The following is a 19,611-nucleotide window of genomic DNA, read 5'->3' as shown; positions in this document are numbered from 1 at the left end:
TTCCTGCCCTGGTGCCAGCCAAGTCCCTGTAATGGCCACTACATCATAATTCCATGTATGTATCCAAGCTCTCAGTTCATCACCTTTGTTCCTGATGCTTCTTGCATTGAGGTACACACATTTCAGCCCTTCTACCTTACTGTCTTTACACCGTTTATTCTGCTTCTCTTTCCTCAAAGCCTCTCTGTATGTTAGATCTGTCTTTACTCCATGCACTTCTTCCACTGCTCTATCGCTCTGGGTCCTATCCCCCTTGCAAATTAGTTTAAACCTAAAGTGGATGTTGACAGGTTCTTGATTAAGTATTAAAGTTTAGCTTTATTTATCACATGTATGTCCAAACATAGAAACATAGAAAACCTACAGCGCAATACAGGCCCTTCGGCCCACAATGCTGTGCTGAACATGTACTTACTTTAGAAATTACCTAGAGTTACCCATAGTCCTCTATTTTTCTAAGCTCCATGTATCTATCCAGGAGTCTCTTAAAAGACCCTATCATATCTGCCTCCACCACTGTCGCTGGCAGCCCATTCAACACACTCACCACTCTGAGTAAAAAAAAAACTTACCCCTGACATTTCCTCTGTATGTTCTTCCAAGCACCTTAAAACTGTGCCCTCTCATGTTAGCCATTTCAGCCCTGGGAGAAAGCCTATGACTATCCACACGATCAATGCCTCTCATTACCTTTTACACCTCTATCAGGTCACCTCTCATTCTCCGTCGCTCCAAGGAGAAAAGGCCGAGTTCACTCAACTCATTCTCATGAAGCATGCTCCCCTATCCAGGCAACATCCTTGTAAATCTCCTCTGTACCCTTTATATAGTTTCCACATTGAAAGATACAGTGAAATGTATCTTTTGTGTCAAATCAAATCAGTAAGGATTGTGCAAGTGAAGTGTTGGTGCACTTCTGGCTCTAACAGAGCATGCCCACAACTCACCTACCCTAACCCATTAACCCATTCATCTTTGGAACGCAGAGGGAACCACAGCATCCAGAGCCATGGGGAGAACATCAGCAAATGGCATCAAAGATGGCAGAGAATGGGGGTTGAGAGGGAAAATAAATCAGCCATGATGGGTCACATGGCCTAATTCTGTTCCTAGAGTAGGTCTCATGGCTATGACGAGGTACACAGAGATCAGAAGTTCAGTTTTAGCATGTCCGAGTCCATTCAAGAGTCTTGTAACAGTGGCACAGGAGCTGTCCTTGAGTGAGGTAGTGCGTGCCTCACTGTTCACCTCAGAACCAGAGAGGAACCATTTCATACTCAATGGACCATTGAAGGAACAGAAGAATTGCCCTTTACTCAGACTGGTTCGCGTAGTACATGTACGTGTACATACACACACACACTTACACTTCCCCTTGTTGCAATCTAGATACTTTCCTCTCTAATTTGAAATGAGCCAGCTCCCAATTAGCACATCAATGCTTTCTGTGTGATTAATTCTTTTTATAGAGATTGCAGGAGCTTCTTGACACTCACATAAACATCGAGAAATCATGTCCTGATTAATTGTTCAACAGCTCCACAGGACACCGAGTGCAACACTGGAGCACAGCAAGGTCTTAACCAAACACTGCACAATGGTAAAGAGGGTGGCACGGTGCCATAGCAGTCAATGTAACACTATTACATCAGGGTTCGATTTCTACTTCTCTCTCTGTAAAGAGTTCATACGTTTTTCCCCATGACCATGTGGGTTTCCTCCGGGTACTCTGGTTTCCGCCTACATTGCAAAGATGTACAGGTTAGGGTTCGTAAGTTGTGGGCATGCTATGTTGGCACCAGAAGCGTGGCAACACTTATCAGCTGCCAAGCACAACCTTTGATAACTTGGTTTGATGTAAATGACACATTTCACTGTCTTTACCTGCCCCTTTCATTAGGTACATAGAACATGCCTGCCTTTTTGTTAGCTACGTAGAACAGTCCATGTTCGAAGCCTTTCCTAGTAATGCTCTCCAACTTTCCCTCCGCTACATTCACAACTCCATTGGTGCTGCTTCCTGCACCCACGCCAGGCTTGTCAATTTCATCAACTTTGCCTCCAACCTCTGCCCTGCCCTTTAATTCACTTGGTCCATTTCTCAGACCTCTCTCCCATTCCTCGTTCCCTCTGTCTCCATTGCTGGAGACAAACTATTGACCGAGATCTTTTATGAACCTACCGATCCCCACAGCTAACTTGACTATACCTCTTCCCACCCTGTCTCCTGTAAAAATGCTATTCCCTTTTCACAGCTCCTTTGTCTCTGCCACATCTGTTCCATTATGCAGTTTTCCATTCAAGAACATCTGAGATGTCCTCCTTCAAAGAATGGGTCTTCCCTTCCTCCGCCGGTGATGCTGCCCTCATCCGCATCTCCTCCATTCCCAAACATCCGCACCCACCTCACCTTCCCGCCACCTGTTCCTCAACATTACCTACCACCCCACGAGCTTCCACATCCAATACATCATTCTCCACAACCTCCACCACCTCCAGAAGGATCCTACCACCAAACATATTATTAGCTCCCCCACCCTGCCCGCTTTCCACAGGAATCACTCCCTCCATGATTCCCTTCTACAGTCGTTCCTCCTGGCACTTACCCCTGCATGTGGCCAAAGTGCTACACCCACCCATTTACCTCCTCCCTCACCTCTATTCTGAGCCCCAAACAGTCCTTCCAGGTGAGGCAACACTTCACCTGTAAATCAGCTGGGGCCATCTATTGTGTCCAGTGCTCCCGATGTAGCCTCCTCTACACTGGTGAGACCTGTTGTAAATTGAGGGGCCGCTTTGTCAAGCACCTCTGCTCCATCTGCCAAAAATGGAACTTCCTGCTGGCCAAATATTTTAATTCCAGTTCCCATTCTGACATGTCGATCCATGGCCTCCCGTTGTGCCATGATGAGGTCACCCTCATGTGGAAGAGAAACACCTTGTATTCTGTCCGGGTAGCCGACATGTTGATGGCATGAATATCGATTTCTCTTTCCCCTACCTCCTTCTATTCCCCATTGTGTCCTATTACCTTTTCTCACCTGCCCATCACCTCCCCCTGGGTCCCCTTCTCCTGTGGCCCATTCTCCTCTACTATCAGAGTTTTCCCTTTCCAGCCCTTTATTTTTCCTGTCCACCTGGCTTTACCCATCACCTTCCAGATATCCTCCTTCCTCCTCCCCCCACCATTTTATTCCACCATCTTGCCCCTTTCCAGAAGGTTTCGGACCAAATCCTCAACTCTTTGTTCCTCTCCATAGATGCTACCTGACCTGTTGAGTTCCTCCAGAACTTTGTGTCCCTTACTTCACATCTCATTGCATGTTTTGATGTACATGTCACAGATAACGCTAAATTTTATAAGGCATTTGTCAGTCCACATTTGGAGTATTGTACTTTCTCTAGAAACAGTAACCCAAACATTGTATTAGGCACAGGAATGCAGCAGTCAGTAAGTGTGCACATGCAGTGTTGGTGACATTTGCATGCTTTACCCAGCACGATTCTTGCTGATTTGTTTTGACATAAATAACACATTTCACTGCACGTTTTAATGTAAACGTGACAAATAAAGCTAATCTCTGAAACAAAATTCCAAAGATAGACCACTAAACTTACTTTGACAAGTATGGCCTTAAAAAGGTGACTTCCATCATTAAGGATGCCATCACGCAGGACATACTCTCATTCTCAAGGAGGTGGTACAGGAGCCGGAAGACACACACTCAGCTTCTTCCCCACCATAATCAGAAGTCTGAATGGACAATGAGCCCATGTACTCTACCTCAGTCTTTTTGCGCTAGTTACTGAATTTAATTCAACTCTTATTGTAATTTATAGTTTTTATCATCCATTGCACTGTGCTAATTGCCACAAAACAACTAATTTCATGACATAGATCAATGATACTAAACATGATTCTGTTTCAGCTCCAGGAATAGAGATACAGTCACCAAAAACTGCCCCAGTTCACGCCCAAACCTCCACTGCTTTTTGTTCCCGTTGTAGGGAATCCTAATGAAGCAGCTACTTTGCAGTCAATCACTCTTTTCCTGCTTAATAACCATATCCCAAATATCTCATAAATAACTGAGTTATCTCATAACCCTCAAATCACCCATAAACGACATCTGAAAGTGTTCATAATTCTCATCCCAAATCACCCATAGAAAATATCACACAGTAATCTGCACCTCGGAATAGATATGCAGCTGCTTATTAGACCATAAGAGACAGGAGCAGAATTGGGCCATTCGGCCCATCGTGGCTGATTTATTATCCCTCTCAACCCCAATCTTATGCCTTCTCCCCGTAACCTTTGCCACCTTTAGTAATCAAGAACCTATCAACCTCCACCTTAAAAATACCCCATGACCTGGCCTCCACAGACATCTGTGGCAATAAATTACACAGACTCACCACCCTCTGGCAAAAGAAATTCCTCCTCATCCCTGTTCCAAAGGGACATCCTTGTAATTTGAGTCTTGTGCCCTCTGGTCCTAGACTCCCCCACTATTAGAAACATCCTTTACATAGTCACTCTATCTAGCTCTTTCATATTTGGCAGGCATCAACCTCTGCTTTAAATATACCCTTGCACCTGGACTCTGTAACTGTAACACTTTATTCTGCAGCAACAGTCTGTTGGAGGAACTCAGCAGCCTTGATATGTTTCAATGAGATCCCTCTTCTTTCATTCCAAATTTAGTGAGTACACACCTAGAGCCATCAAACACTCTTTATGTGTTAACCCTTTCTTTCCCAGGATCATCCTCAGGAACTGCCTCTGAACCCTCTCCACTACTAGCACATCATTTCGTAGATAAGAGACCCAAAACCGGTCACAATGCTGCAAGTGTGATGTAACTAATGCCTTTTTAAGCCTCAGCATTACATACTTGCTTTTACATTCCAGTTTATAAATGGTATCTGTTGTTCTCCCTACCAGCCAGTGTATCAGAGACAGTATTATACAGCACAATTGTGAATTGATTTGCTGGGGGCTGAATGCTTTCAGATGTGACCTCAAGCCATTGTTAAATATCTGATTAAATGACTCTCGGAATCCTTCAAACCAAGGGAGTTTCTTGTTATCAGAATCTCTTTTAAATGTCGTTCCAGGACATTTAAGCCGCAGAGGAATCTAAACTCAGCCAGTTCCATCAAGGGCACAATCCTCCCCAGCATCGAGAACATCTTCAAAAGGTGACAACTGAAAGAAGGCAGCTTTCATCATTAAAGATTCCCACCAGAAGAACATGGCCTCTTCTCATTACTACAGTCAGGGAGGTGGTACAGGAGCCTGAAGGCTCACACTCAATTTAGGAACAGCTTCTTGCTTGGCACCATCAGATTTCTGAATGGACATGCTGTCTCTCTTTCTGCACCATGTATTTATTGCTGCAATTTGTAGCCATTCAATGTCTTTACGGTGTACTGCTGCCACAAAAGCCTCACATTTTCCACGTCACTGATAATAAACCTGTTTCTCAGGCAGTAAAACAACTTGAGGTGTTTTATGTTCAAGAAAAAAAATAACGACTCATTTATTGAGCTCTGCGGGAACAGAACTTCACTTAATTATGTTGTCATGTCAGACCCGGCCTCTTAAAGTGAACCCCAACTCAACGTCAGTGATTGGGAGTTATGTATGCTTCCACCAATTACATTGCCTTACACAGGCCCCACCCCCCCACTAAAATCAGCATTGTGAGCCTGTCCGGAGCTCGGGTGAGCCCTACGTTCCTGTATAGGATCAGGTCATATGTCCCATAGGTGGAGGAACAGGAAGTGCCTCTGGCTTGTCCAGAGATGTGTGGACACGCCCAGGTCATGTCGTGGTAGCAGAATCCTCCAAGTCTTGGTGGGCTGGTTTAAGGCAACCTACGGAAACACATTCAGGTTTACCCCACTTGTATATGATAAACGTCTTTTCTCTCTGTTCCAAAATGCATAAGGGGACCTAAAGCGATGTTTGGCATACATCATGGCGGCCAAACCAAGCAACCTAGGTGCTGATGAATGCCCAAGCCGTGTCCGCGGCCGTCGTCGATGCTAAAGGAACCAACTCTGGCCACCTGGTGGTACGATCCACCATGGTAAGGAGGTGCATGAAACCACGGGAGGGGGGAGAAGGACCAACAGGTCAAACTGTCACTTAGGGACCTGAAAAGGTGCCAATGGGGCCGGACATGATGGTTAGTTTTTCTTCGCGGGCACTCCCCACAGGCTGCACTCCAATCACACGCGTCCTTTTCTGAGACCGCGCCACTTAAACTTTAGCACAACCGGTTTCTGTAAGGCCTTCTGGCCCGGATGCGAGAGGCCATGTGTGGAGTCAGAAACAGTCCATTTCCAGTTTGTGGGCACTTTTGGGGGGCGGGCAACTGTTTGAGACGTCGCACAGGAGAGAAACCCCAGCTTTCCCAAACTTAATGTCAGCCAACCACAGGCCCGTGACTGCTGTTCAGTCAGCCTGGACCTCTGGGTCAGTAGTTTGGTCGGCTGCCATGCCAGCAGACTCAACCTCTTTGTGTATGGCCCTAACGGCTGGCTGTGAGAGGCAATCAGCCATGGCATTATTATCCCCTTGATGTGTTGTATATCAGTTGTGAACTCTGATAGCTGGGGTGGCTGCCATGCAGTCAACAGGTCTGATATTTCGGCCATCGCATGCTTCAGGGGTTTGTGGTCAATGAATGCTGTGAAATGGTGACCCTCTAGAAGAAAACAGAAATGGCGGACACCCAGATAGCGACCAAGAAGCTCACGATCAAACATGCTGTACTTCCATTCAAGGACACAGAGCAGCTGAAGAAAACAAGCGGCTGCCACACACCTCCGAACAACTGTTTGTGCCCAGCACCCACAGCATAGTCTGAGGCATCAGCAGTAATGGCTGTGGGTGCCTTGGGGAGCGGGTGTGCCAGTAGAGTCATTTGATATCATCAACCGCTCTGGTCATGTCTGCTGACCAGTGAAGCACGTGATTAGGGGTTTTGCCTTTAAGCGCACTATACAGGGGGAGCAGAACTTCAGCAGCTCGCCGAATGAAGCGGTGAGACAAATTCACCATGCCTGAAAACTCCTGAAGTTTTTTTGTGTAGTGGGGGGGCCGTGGGAAATCCATAATAGTGGCTACATTTGATGGGAGGGGTTTCGCACCTTCTGTGGAGATGCGATTGCTGAGAAGGTTGTGGGGAACTGACTGGGGGAGCTGAGTAATGATCCAAAGTCCTTGACATCCACAAGCCGGCAGTTCTTAAGATTGACTAACAGTCCTTGGGCTCACAGGAAACCTGCATGAAGCAGAGGGCTAGCCACTTTAGCCAGGACGAAGTCCCATGTGTAACGTTGCCAACTGAAGCAGAGTGTCACCCATCGTGTCCTCCAGTGAGGTTTCATCACTCTCTGCCTTCTCATCAACAGGTGAATCTGGCAGCACACTCACTTGAGCACCCGCGTCACACAGGAAATGTCGCCCTGCAAGGGTGTCCATAATGAACTGTAGACAACCTGGGCAGCTAAAACCCATGGTGTTCACAGACCTCTGATGTCCCGATGCACTGGCACTGTCAAAGCTGCAAGGCGGTCGGCAAAGTGAGCGCAGTAAAAACACAGGCCCGGCATAGACTGTTTTGCAGCATCAGTTAGCAAGTTCCCTACAGTCCTTCAAGGGTACGTTAGCAAGGGCTATGCGAACTTGATCAGGCATTTGCTGCATGAAGAGATCTTTTAAAAACAAAACAGGGATGGTGATTTCCCAGAAGGTACAGCATGTAGTCCATTAGTCTGACGGCTTAGCATTGCCGAGACCGGGCAAGGTGAGCAACTGTTTGGCACGCCCAGACTCCAATAGTCCAAAGGTCTGTACAAGGTGAGTTTTCAGCGATTGGTATTTATCGTGTCCGGGCGGGTGTTCTAATAGACTCACCACTCTCACAGCCGTGGAGTTGCTGAGCGACAGTACCACATTAAAAAATTTGGTGTCCTTGGCAGAGACTTCTCACAGAGTTAACTCTGGAATCACCCTGGAGTATTGAGGTTACCAATGTAGGCCAATGTTCAAGGAAAACCATAACAACTCATTTAATGAACTCCAAATACTGAACACGAAGCATAGGAACAGAACTTCATGTAATTATGTCATCACATCAGACCAGCCTCTTGCAGTGAACCACAACTCATTGTCGGTGGTTGTGAATTCTGCACATTTCCACCAATTACGTTACCCTACAGACCTGGGTGGATCCCTCGATGGTCAGACTCAGATCTGGGAACAGCTCTCCTTGGCCAGGTGTGAGAGCAGACAGACAAGGAGGATTCCCTGACTCACTCATAGCACAGTACACGCCTATGGCCCGCGATGTTGTGCCAAACTTTTAACCTACTCTTAATCAATCAAACCCTTGCTTCTCACATTGCCCTCCATTTTCCAATCATCCATGATTGACATCTAAGAGTCTCTTAAATGGCCCTAAAGTATCTGTATCAGCCACCACCCCTGGCAGCTCATTCCATGCACCCACCTCTCTCTGTGTACAGTGGGAACTTGTTCCACGCTGCACAGACCTGAGCTCACAACAGCAGGATGTCTGCAACCAGAAGATGGGGTGTACTTAGAGAGAAGAGAGCTGATGCAAAATGTCACTACTTAAGCTGGAAGTGGCCGTAGGGAAATGGATTCTGGTCTGATACAGGAGACACCCCTCACCCACCACAACCTTGGACCGTTTCATCAAGAGCCTCTGCTCCACCTGCTGTGTCAGCCCGGATCTCCCAGTGGCCAGCAGGAAGCATCATCGCTGAAATAAGTGGGGGAGGCTCCATGCGTGGGAAGGGGGGGGAGAGCGGGCTTTGGGGTTCTAACATTTTTTGTCATTCATTCTTTGGGGTTCTCCGTCTGAGAAAAGTAAGAATTTCAGGTTGCATACTGTATACATTCTCTGATATTAAACGGAACCACTGAACTGCCCGTGGATGGCCTTTACTACAGCCAGGCCGAGGCCGAGGCCAAGTGGAAAGTAGAGCAACAACACCTCGTATTCCACATGAGCAGTCTCCACACTGATGACATGATCACTGCACTCCCCACTCTCCCTTTGTCCCTTTATCCAACTGGTCCCCATCACATCCATCTCTTTTTCCACACCCACACTCTCCTCCCTGTAACCCCCCCACTTCCCTCCTCCCATTCCATGCTCTTCCGTCCTACCATATTCCATCGTTCGTAGCCCTTTGTCGCTTGCCAGCTCTTGCTCTAATCCTTCACCGCCCACTCCAGCCACTTTATACTGGCTGTCTCCCCTCTTTCTGCCAGTCCTGATGAAGGGTCTTGCCTTGAAACATCAACTCATCATCTGTCTCTACAGATGCAATGAGGCTCTAAGCAGAATTAGGCCATTCAGCCCATCAAGTCTGCTCAGTCATTCGATCACAGCTGATTTATTATCCCTTTCAACCTCATGCTCCTCCCTTCTCCCTATAACCTTTGATGCCCTTACTTTGTATCTGCTCCTATGTCTTATGGTCTTATCTTGTCCCTGTGCCTTCTAGTTTTGGACTCCCCAGTACTGGGGATATATGAAGGTATTCCAGAATCAGATATAGGGAGAGGTTACCCAGACCAGGACTTCATTCCTTACAGCACAGGAGACTGATGTGATCTTTTAAAGGTGTATAAAATCATGACGGGCACATATTTTCCCAGGGTTGGGGAATCCAGAAGTAGGGGGCATAGGTTTAAGGTGAGGGGAAAGTTTTCAAAGGAGCTTGAGAGGCATCTTCTTTTTTTAAACATAGAGGGTGGTATGCATGTGGACCGAGCTGCCGGAGGAAGTGGCTGAGGCAGGTACAAAAACTTTTAAGACAGTTGAACAGTCGATGTTGTCGTTTAAAGTTAAATTGGACAGCTATATGGACAGGAAAGGAATGGAGGGTTATGGGCTGAGTGCGGTTCAGTGCGGCTAGGTGAGAGTAAGAGTTCGGCACGGACTAGAAGGGCCGAGATGGCCTGCTTCCGTGCTGTAATTGTTATATGGTTATATAGGGATAGAAAGGCTATGGGTCAAATGCTGGCGAATCGGACTAGCTTGGATGGGCATCTTGACTGGCATGGACCAGTTGGGCCGAAGGGCCTGTTTCTGTGTGGTCTGATTCTATGACACGAACATGAGAATGATAAATGAAAGCTGGCCCAAAGAGCAATGAAACATAGACTATTACAGCAAAGAAATGGGCCTTTCAGCCCACAGTGTGAACTAGTCCCCACAGGGAGGAGGTACATGAGCCTGAAGGTACACACTCAACACTTTAGGTACCACTTCTTCCCCTCTGCCATCAGATCCTTAAATATATTTATGTATTTATTTATTTATTTATTTTTGTACAATTTATTTTTGTGTATTGCATTGTACTGCTGCCGCAAAACAACAAATTTTACTGGCGATGTCAGTGATGTTAAACCTGATTCTGATTCAACGTTGTGTCAAGCTAATTAAACTAATCACTTCTGCCTTTTTGTGGTTCACATCTCTCCATTCTCTGCACACTCATGTGCCCTGCCACCCGAGAGTCTCTGAAACACCTCTGTTATCTGCCTTTACCACCACTCTGGCAGCCTGTTCCAAACACCCACCCCTCTCTCCGTAAAGGTAGCTTGCCTCACTCATCTTCTTTCAACTTTGTCGTGCGAGGCCCCTTGGGTAAGAGTGACCACAATATGGGGGAATTCTTCATTAAGATGGAGAGTGACATAGTTAATTCAGTAACAAAGGTTCTGAACTTAAAGAGGGGTAACTTTGAAGGTATGAGACGTGAATTAGTTAAGATAGACTGGCAAATGACACTTAAAGGATTGACGGTGGATATGTAATGGCAAGCATTTAAAAATCACATGGATGAACTGCAACAATTGTTCATCCCATTTTGGCAAAAGAATAAACCAGGGAAGATAGTGCACGCGTGGCTGACAGGGGAAATTAGGGATAGTATCAATTCCAAAGAAGAAACATACAAATTAGCCAGAAAAAGTGGCACACCTGAGGACTGGGAGAAATTCAGAGTCCAGCAGAGGAGGACAAAGGGCTTAATTAGGAAAGGGAAAGAAGATTATGAGAGAAAGCTGGCAGGGAACATAAAAACTGACTGCAAAAGCTTTTATAGATATGTGAAAAGAAAAAGATTGGTTAAGACAAATGTAGGTCCCTTACAGTCAGAAACAGGTGAATTGATCATGGGGAACAAGGACATGGCAGACCAACTGAATAACTACTTTGGTTCTGTCTTCACTAAGGAGGACATAAATAATCTTCCGGAAATAGTCGGGGACCGAGGGTCCAGTGAGATGGAGGAACTGAGGGAAATACATGTTAGTAGGGAAGTGGTGTTAGGTAAATTGAAGGGATTAAAGGCAGATAAATCCCCAGGGCCAGATGGTCTGCATCCCAGAGTGCTTAAGGAAGTAGCCCAAGAAATAGTGGATGCGTTAGTGATAATTTTTCAAAACTCTTTAGATTCTGGATTAGTTCCTGAGGATTGGAGGGTGGCTAATGTAACCCTGCTTTTCAAAAAAGGAGTGAGAGAGAAACCGGGGAATTATAGACCGGTTAAGCCTGACATCGGTGATGGGGAAAATGCTAGAGTCAGTTATCAAAGATGTGATAACAGCACACTGGGAAAGTGGTGAAATCATCAGACAAAGTCAGCATGGATTTGTGAAAGGAAAATCATGTCTGACGAATCTCATAGAATTTTTTGAGGATGTAACTAGTAGAGTGGATAGGGGAGAACCAGTGGATGTGGTATATTTGGATTTTCAAAAGGCTTTTGACAAGGTCCCACACAGGAGATTAGTGTGCAAACTTAAAGCACACGGTATTGGGGGTATGGTATTGATGTGGATAGAGAATTGGTTGGCATACAGGAAGCAAAGAGTGGGAATAAACAGGACCTTTTCAGAATGGCGGCCAGGGACTAGTGGGGTACCGCAAGGCTCAGTGCTGGGACCCCAGATGTTTACAATATATATTAATGACTTAGACGGGGTAATTAAATGCAGCATCTCCAAGTTTGCGGATGACACAAAGCTGGGTGGCAGTGTTAGCTGTGAGGAGGATGCTAAGAGGATGCAGGGTCACTTGGACAGATTAGGTGAGTGGGCAAATTCATGGCAGATGCAATTTAATGTGGATAAATGTGAGGTTATCCACTTTGGTGGCAAGAACAGGAAAACAGATTATTATCTGAATGGTGGTCGATTAGGAAAAGGGGAGGTGCAACGAGACCTGGGTGTCATTGTACACCAGTCATTGAAAGTGGGCATGCAGGTACAGCAGGTGGTGAAAAAGGCGAATGGTATGCTGGCATTCATAGCAAGAGGATTCGAGTACAGGAGCAGGGAGGTTCTACTGCAGTTGTACAAGGCCTTGGTGAGACCACACCTAGAGTATTGTGTGCAGTTTTGGTCCCCTAATCTGAGAAAAGACAATCTTGCCATAGAGGGAGTACAAAGAAGGTTCACCAGATTGATTCCTGGGATGGCAGGACTTTCATATGATGAAGGATTGGATCAACTAGGCTTATACTCCCTGGAATTTAGAAGATTGAGGGGGGATCTTATTGAAACGTATAAAATTTTAAAGGGATTGGACAGGCTAGATGCAGGAAGATTGTTCCCAATGTTGGGGAAGTCCAGAACAAGGAGTTACAGTTTAAGGATAAAGGGGAAGCCTTTTAGGAACGAGATGAGGAAAAACTTCTTCACACAGAGAGTGGTGAATCTGTGGAATTCTCTACCACAGGAAACAGTTGAGGCCAGTTCATTGGCTATATTTAAGAGGGAGTTAGATATGGCCTTTGTGGCTAAAGGGATCGGGGGTATGGAGAGAAGGCAGGTACAGGGTTCTGAGTTGGATGATGGTGCAGGCTCGAAGGGCCGAATGGCCTACTCTTGCACTTATTTTCTATGTTTTCTATGTTTCTATCTTTCCTCCCCTCACTTTAAATGCACGCCCTCTGGTATTAGAAATTTTGATCCTGGGGAAGAGACAGTGGCTGTCTACTCTATCTGGCTGGGAGAATGGGTGACTACAGTGCTCCCTTTGATACAGGAAGGTTGCAAATTCAGCCAGCTCCATCATGGGCCCAACTCAACCCAACCCAACCCACCCCATCATCGAGGACATCTTCAAAAGGCAATGCCACAGGGAGGTAGCATCCATCATGGAGGACCTTCTCCATCCACAACATGCTCATTCCTACCATCAGGGGCCTGAAGACACAAATGACACATTTCACCGTGTGCTTCGATGTACCGTGCATGTGACAAACAAATCTGAATGAGTACAACAATCAATATCTGTTGAGAGAAAGGACAGATTTTGCTTACAACTAGTTAGCTAAAATTAACTAGTTAGTTTTAAGGAGCCATGCTACCCAGAACATGCCCTCTTCTCATTTCCATCAGGAAGGAGGTACATGAGCCTGAAGACACACACTCAACACTTTCGGAACCATTTCTTCCCCGCTGTCATCAGATTTCTGAATGGATAATGAACCCATGAACACTACCTCATTAATTTTGGCTCTCTTTTTGCACTACTTATTTAAATTTTGTTCACATATTTCTTATTATAATTTGTAGAGTATTTTATGTATTGCACCATACTGCTGATGCTAAACAACAAGTTTCGTGACATAATAAACCTGATTCTGATACTCACCTCCCATCAAAGGGTTAACACCGCCGATTCAGCTCAGAACTTCCCATGACCCTGTGTCGGACAGCATCCAAGCCAATTTCCTTTGAATTACAATGGACGGAGGCCTGTTGAGAAAAAAAGAACTAAGCCCAATTGTTTCTGAGGTTGGAGCCAAGATCAAACCACCCACTCTCCTATTTCTGCACCGTACCTTGGTCATCTCCTACCCCCGATGTTTGTAGATACTCCCCAACAACATCAGCCTTTCTCCTCAGCAGTTCACAGCTCATGTCAATGATAAATATTCACTGTGACCTCCACCTCCCACTGTCACACTCAGCTCCAGCGACCACTCTTTCAACTCAGCCCCAACTGACAAACCACAAAGAGCTTATTGACAAACTTCTCGTGATCAAGCTTGGGTCATGAGAGAGGCTCTGGGACAGACAAAACCATCCTCTATCTGGGCCTACGCTCTGAAAAAAAAAATCCCCCACAGTGTCAACTTTTGCTTAACTGTGTCATTCAGATTCCTCCGGATCAGTTTATCTACATCGGGATGTCTCTCTCATTTTTTTTGTTTTCTTCTCTCTCTCTCCCTCCCTCCTCCATTTCATTCTTTGTCCACCACCCCACACAGTATATTTTCAGCCAAGTACAACAGATCAGGAATTACACAAAGAGACTGCCAGTCAAATTATCAACAACATTCAGAAGTCACTTGGACAAGTATATGGATGGAACATAGAACAGTAGAGCCCTTCGGCTCACGATGTTGTGCCAGCCTTTTAACCTACAAGATCAATCTAACTCTTCCCTCCCACATAGTCCTCCATTTCTGTTTCATCCACTTGCCTCTCTGATAATCTTGTAAATGTCCCTAATGTATCTGCCTCTACCACCACCTCTGGCAGCAAATACCATGCGCCCTCACTCTCTGTTAAATAAAACCTACCTCTGATATTCCCCTATACTTTCCTCCAACCACCTTAAAATTATATCCTCTTGTATTAGTCGTTCCTCCCCACCCCACCAGGAAAAAAAATCTCTAACTGCCCAGAGGTCTATGCCTTCTATCATCTTGTACACTTCTATTAAGTAGTCTCTCATCCTCTTTCGCTCCAGAGAGAAAACCCCTAGCTCATTCAACCTATCCTCATTAAACATGCTGTCAAATCCAGGCAAATCTCCTCTGCACCTTCTCTAAAGCTTCCACGTCCTTCCTATAATAAGCTAACCAGAACTGAGCACAATACTCCACATGTGGTCTAACCAGGGTTTTACAGAACAGCAACATTACATCTTTAACTCAATCCTCTAATAAAGGCCAACACACCATACTCTTTCTTAACTAGACTAAATTTTACATGAAAGAATATTCCTTTATTTGCTTCAGTGCAGTCAAATATGAATACAATCTTCCTGCTAGCCACAGCTGTTCTGGTGGTTGTGTTGGCTGGGGGCGGGGAGGGGTGAGTTTACGGTACAGGTAACATCTCTGATTTACCCAACAGCAGTTGACTACTTACAAACAGTTCACAGGTTCATTGGAACACAAGGCAGCGGACAACCTACTTAGGTGTACTACATGGTACAGGGACAGATCCTTCGGCCACGATGGCTCAGCAGGGTAGCATCCTGTAGTATCTTGTGCAAGCTTTTCACTGCCAGCTCTTAAGATCAGGGTTCGATGCCCACCGCTGCCTGTAATTTGCTTGTATGTTCTCCCAGTGACTGCAAGGGCTTCCTCAGGGTGCTCCAGTTTCCTCCAGCATTCCACAACACCAAGATTTTTACTCCCCCACGTTGTGGGATGGATGCAAGATTTCAACAAATTCTAACTCAGAGATGCACAGGTTAGGGTGAGTGAGTTGTGGGCATGCTACATTGGGGCCGGAAGCGTAGTGATACTTGCGGGCTGCACAGCATAATCCTTGCTAATTTGATTTGACACATTTTGATGTACGGTACATGTGATAAATAAAAACTAATCTTTATGTTGTGCTGAACAAATTAAGCTGATGACACCCAACCCCTCTGCTTCCACAATGTCCAGGTCCCTCCATTCTCTGCATATTCATGTGTCTTTCAAAGAACCTCTCTTAACTGCCCCCATCATACCTGCCTGCACCACCACCCCTGGCACTGCACTCCAGGCACCCACATACTCATATTAGAAAGTTCACCCACTTTCGAACCTCCCCCTCCCCTCCAATATTGGACACTTTGATCCTGAGCAAAAGATATTGGCCATCTACTCTAATTAGGCCTCGTGTAAACTTGCATCAGATCTCCTGTCCCCCTCCGCTGCTCCAAAGAAAACAACCCTAGTTTGTCCAACTTTCCCTTTTCACACATGGCCTCTAATCTAAACAGCATGTATTGCAAGAAAAAACTATTCATGCAACACAGAGCAGCCACTAGTCTACTTAAACTAGCATAATGTCTAACAGACTATGGAGTTTAGTTAAATAATGCACTATACTCAACCATATACAGAGTATTTATGCTGTGCATGTTATCTAAAAGACTACAGAATTTTAGTTAAACAGTGCACTGTAGCCAACAATCTACCGAGTGTATGTAAATGAGCATAATATCTAACAGGCTAGAGTTTGGTTAAATGGGGCACTATAGCAAACAGTCTACAGAGTCTGTTTGGTCAAAGAATCACACAGCATAGAACAGACCCCTTTGCCCTACAAATCCACATCACCTATCAAAAATTGATTTGCACCTATTGCACACTAATCTCATTTTAGCCTCTCCACGCGCCCTTCAACTCCTTCCAGCCTGTCATGGTACACAGTCAGTAGTTGTCGCGCCGTCAGGTAAGATGGTTTCCTAAGGGATTGTCTATTGGCGGGTCCTTAGGTGGCTGTAGAGGCCAATCCGGATCCAGCAGGAGGAGTCTGTGGGTGATGAGCAAAATGGAGCAGGAAAGAAACAGAGTCACAAACACAAGAGATTGTGTGGATGCAGTATATCCTGAGCAAAACAGACACACACAAGATTCTGGAGGAATTCAGCAAGTCAGTCAGCATAAACAGAGAGGAGTACATAGTCAATGTTTCCAGCTCAGACGCTTCAGATAAAGGAAGAACTCGGAAAACCAGGAGGCAAAGGGGCAGGGGGAGTAGGTTCCTTGAAGTTGAAGAATTCAACGTTCATGCCATCGGGTTGCAGACTATCCAAGCTGAATACAAAGTGTTGTCCCTCTAGTTTTCATTTGGCCTCACCCTGGCAGTGGGGATGGTTGAGGACAGACAGGTTGGCGTGGGAATGTGGTGGGGAATTAAAATGGCTATATCAAACGGTCTACAGAGTCTAGTTAAAAAGTAGATTACAGAAATGGTGTCTACTTAAGTAACGTGCCCAGTCTATCTAAAACACTGCAAACAGAACCAAAGAACATAAGAAAAGCAGGGTGAGCAGCTTCAATGGCTATCAACCGATAGTACTCACACATACCACAATGAAGTGCTTCGCGGGTTTGGTCATGGCTAGAATTAACTCCTGCCTGAGTAAGGACCTGGTCTACAGCAGATGCACTATCTCACTGGATCTATCCTGGGCCCAACACACCAAGGGGATCATGAAGGTATACTTTGCAATACTTTGTGAAGGGTTTGAGGAGATTTGGTATGTCACCAAATACAGTTGCAAATTTCTATACAGAAACTTTAGTGAGGGTGCAGAGGAGATTTACCAGGATGTTGTTTGGATTAAAGAGCATGTCTTATGAGGATAATTTGATTGCGCTCAGGCTTTACACTTTGGAACAAAAGTGACTTGATAGAAGTGTACAAGACAGGAGAAATGATAGAATAGACAGACAATTTTCTGAGGGAGAAAATGACTAATATGAGAGGGCATAATTTTAAGGTGATTAAGAGGAAATTATAGGGAGAATGTCAGAGGCAAGTTTCTTATTTTTCCTTCACAGAGAGTGGTGGGTAGGTAGAGCATGCTGCCAAGGGTGATGGTAGGACAGATACATTGGGGACATTGCAAAGACTCTTAGATTAGTCAGTCGTCCCTGTCCTGCCTGCATCCGGTCCAGAACGCCACAGCCAGGCTCCTGACAGGTGCCCGGAAGAAGGACCATATTATTTCTATCCTGGCCTCTCTCCACTGGCTACCAGTACGGTTTAGAATTGATTTTAAGGTTCTCCTTTTTGTTTATAAAGCCCCAAATGGGCTGCCCCCCCCTCCTATATCGCAGACATTCTAACCCCTTATTCTACTTCCAGGTCCCTCAGGTCAGATGACTTGGGGCTCCTGGCTGTCCCGCGATCTAAATTTAAGTTCAGGGGTGACCGCGCCTTTGCTGTTGTAGCCCCTAGACTGTGGAACAGCATTCCCCTCCCTATCAGATCTGCCCCCTCCGTTGACTCTTTTAAGTCCAGGCTCAAAACTTACCTTTATTCACTAGCATTTGAATTTTCCTGATGTGGCTGATTTTTGGCGTGTACCTAGGCTCATGTGTTGTTTATTTTGTGTCTATAAGCTGTGTGCCTTGTTGTTTATATCTGTGTTTCTTGTATTTGTGATTTTAGCTACCTGTTATGGTTTGTACAGCACTTTGGTCAACATGGGTTGTTTTTAAAATGTGCTTTATAAATAAATTTGACTTGACTTGACATGGAAAGATAAATTGAGGGCTATGTGGGAGGGAAGAGTTAGGTTGATCTTAAAGTAGATTAAAAGGCTGGCACATCATTGTGGTCTGAAGGCCCACGTTCTGTGTACAGTGGAGAGCATTGTGACTGGTCGCATCAGCACCTGCTGTGGTGGTTCCAGTGCACAGGATCACAAGAGTCTGCGGAGTCGTACACCCAGCCAGCCATGACCCTTCCTGCCATCGAGGCATCTTCAAGAGGCAGTGCCTCAAGGTGGTAGCATCTGACTTCTGGCCCCTCACCGTTCAGGATGTGCCCTTTGTCATTACTATAATCGAGTGGAGGTACAGGATCCTGAAGACCCACACTCAACAATTCAGAAACAGCTTCTACCCCTCCACCATCGTACTTCTGAACATCCATGAACACTACCTTGTTACTCCTTTTTATTTAATTTTATTTAATTTAATTTAATAAATCAAATTCTGATTGTGAAGAAAACTCCTGTAAATTCTTCCAATAAAAGTTGCATCATTTCTTCTGTGATATAAAGTGAGCAGAAGATAGATAATGAAACATTTTTCTGGCCAATCCCATTTACTGAAGGGTTTCAAGTAAAACGGCCTCAGTGTCGGAGTTATGGCTGCACGTCACTGTCTGGTACAGAGGGGCCACTGCACAGATTTGGAAAAAGCTGCTGAAGGTTGCAGACTAAGCCGGGTCCATCATGGGCACTAGGTTCCCCAGCACTGAGGACATCTTCAAAAGGCAATGCCTCAAAAAGGCTGCATCCAATACTAAGGACCCCAATCACCCAGGGCCTGCCCTCTTCTCATTGCTACCATCAAGGTGGTGCGCTGGAGCCCAAAGTCACACACTCAAATGTTTTAGAAGCAGCTTCTTCCCTCCACCTCTGAATGGACAATGAAATGTACACTACCTCACTAGTTTTGCACTACTTATTTAATTTTTAAAATATATTTCTTATTGTAATTTATAGTTCTTCTATCATGCACTGTACTGCGCTGTACTGCAGACACAAAACAACAACTTTCACGGCATATGGCAGTGATAATAAACTTGATTTTTGATCCAGAAATCAAAGACTGGCTCTGTGCGGACAGCTTGCAAAGGGAAACAGAAATTCTCTATTTCTTTTCCCTTCCTGGAGATCGGATCAGTTTTAAACATAATTATGCTGCCAAACGTGGGCAAGGTGCTGAGGAGGAATCCACTCGTGAGATTCAAGTGTCAGTAGAATCTGATTTACTGGACAGATGGAGGGAAGG

General features: G+C 45.4%; 1 protein-coding gene across 8 annotated transcripts in view; it reads right to left on the bottom strand.

Moving 5' to 3' along the window:
• The window catches only part of tmem198ab (transmembrane protein 198ab), a 133,004-nt gene that overhangs the window by 73,243 nt on the left and 40,150 nt on the right, over window positions 1-19,611 (bottom strand). For 4 of the 8 annotated variants that reach the window (XM_072261022.1, XM_072261021.1, XM_072261018.1 and 1 more), the window contains one exon: window positions 13,722-13,825. The exons of the other annotated variants lie outside the window; for them this stretch is intronic. Coding sequence is in view for 2 of the 4 variants with exons in the window: in XM_072261018.1 (XP_072117119.1) it covers window positions 13,722-13,728 (7 nt within the window). In the remaining 2 variants the exon portion in view is untranslated. The remainder of the gene's footprint in view (window positions 1-13,721; window positions 13,826-19,611) is intronic. 8 annotated transcript variants of the gene reach the window in all.

This window comes from Mobula birostris, chromosome 6, assembly GCF_030028105.1.
Source record: "Mobula birostris isolate sMobBir1 chromosome 6, sMobBir1.hap1, whole genome shotgun sequence".
In the NCBI taxonomy this organism is placed as follows: domain Eukaryota; kingdom Metazoa; phylum Chordata; class Chondrichthyes; order Myliobatiformes; family Myliobatidae; genus Mobula; species Mobula birostris.
The sequence above is the reverse complement of the archived record's forward strand: the minus strand, read 5'-3'. Positions and strand labels throughout refer to the sequence as shown.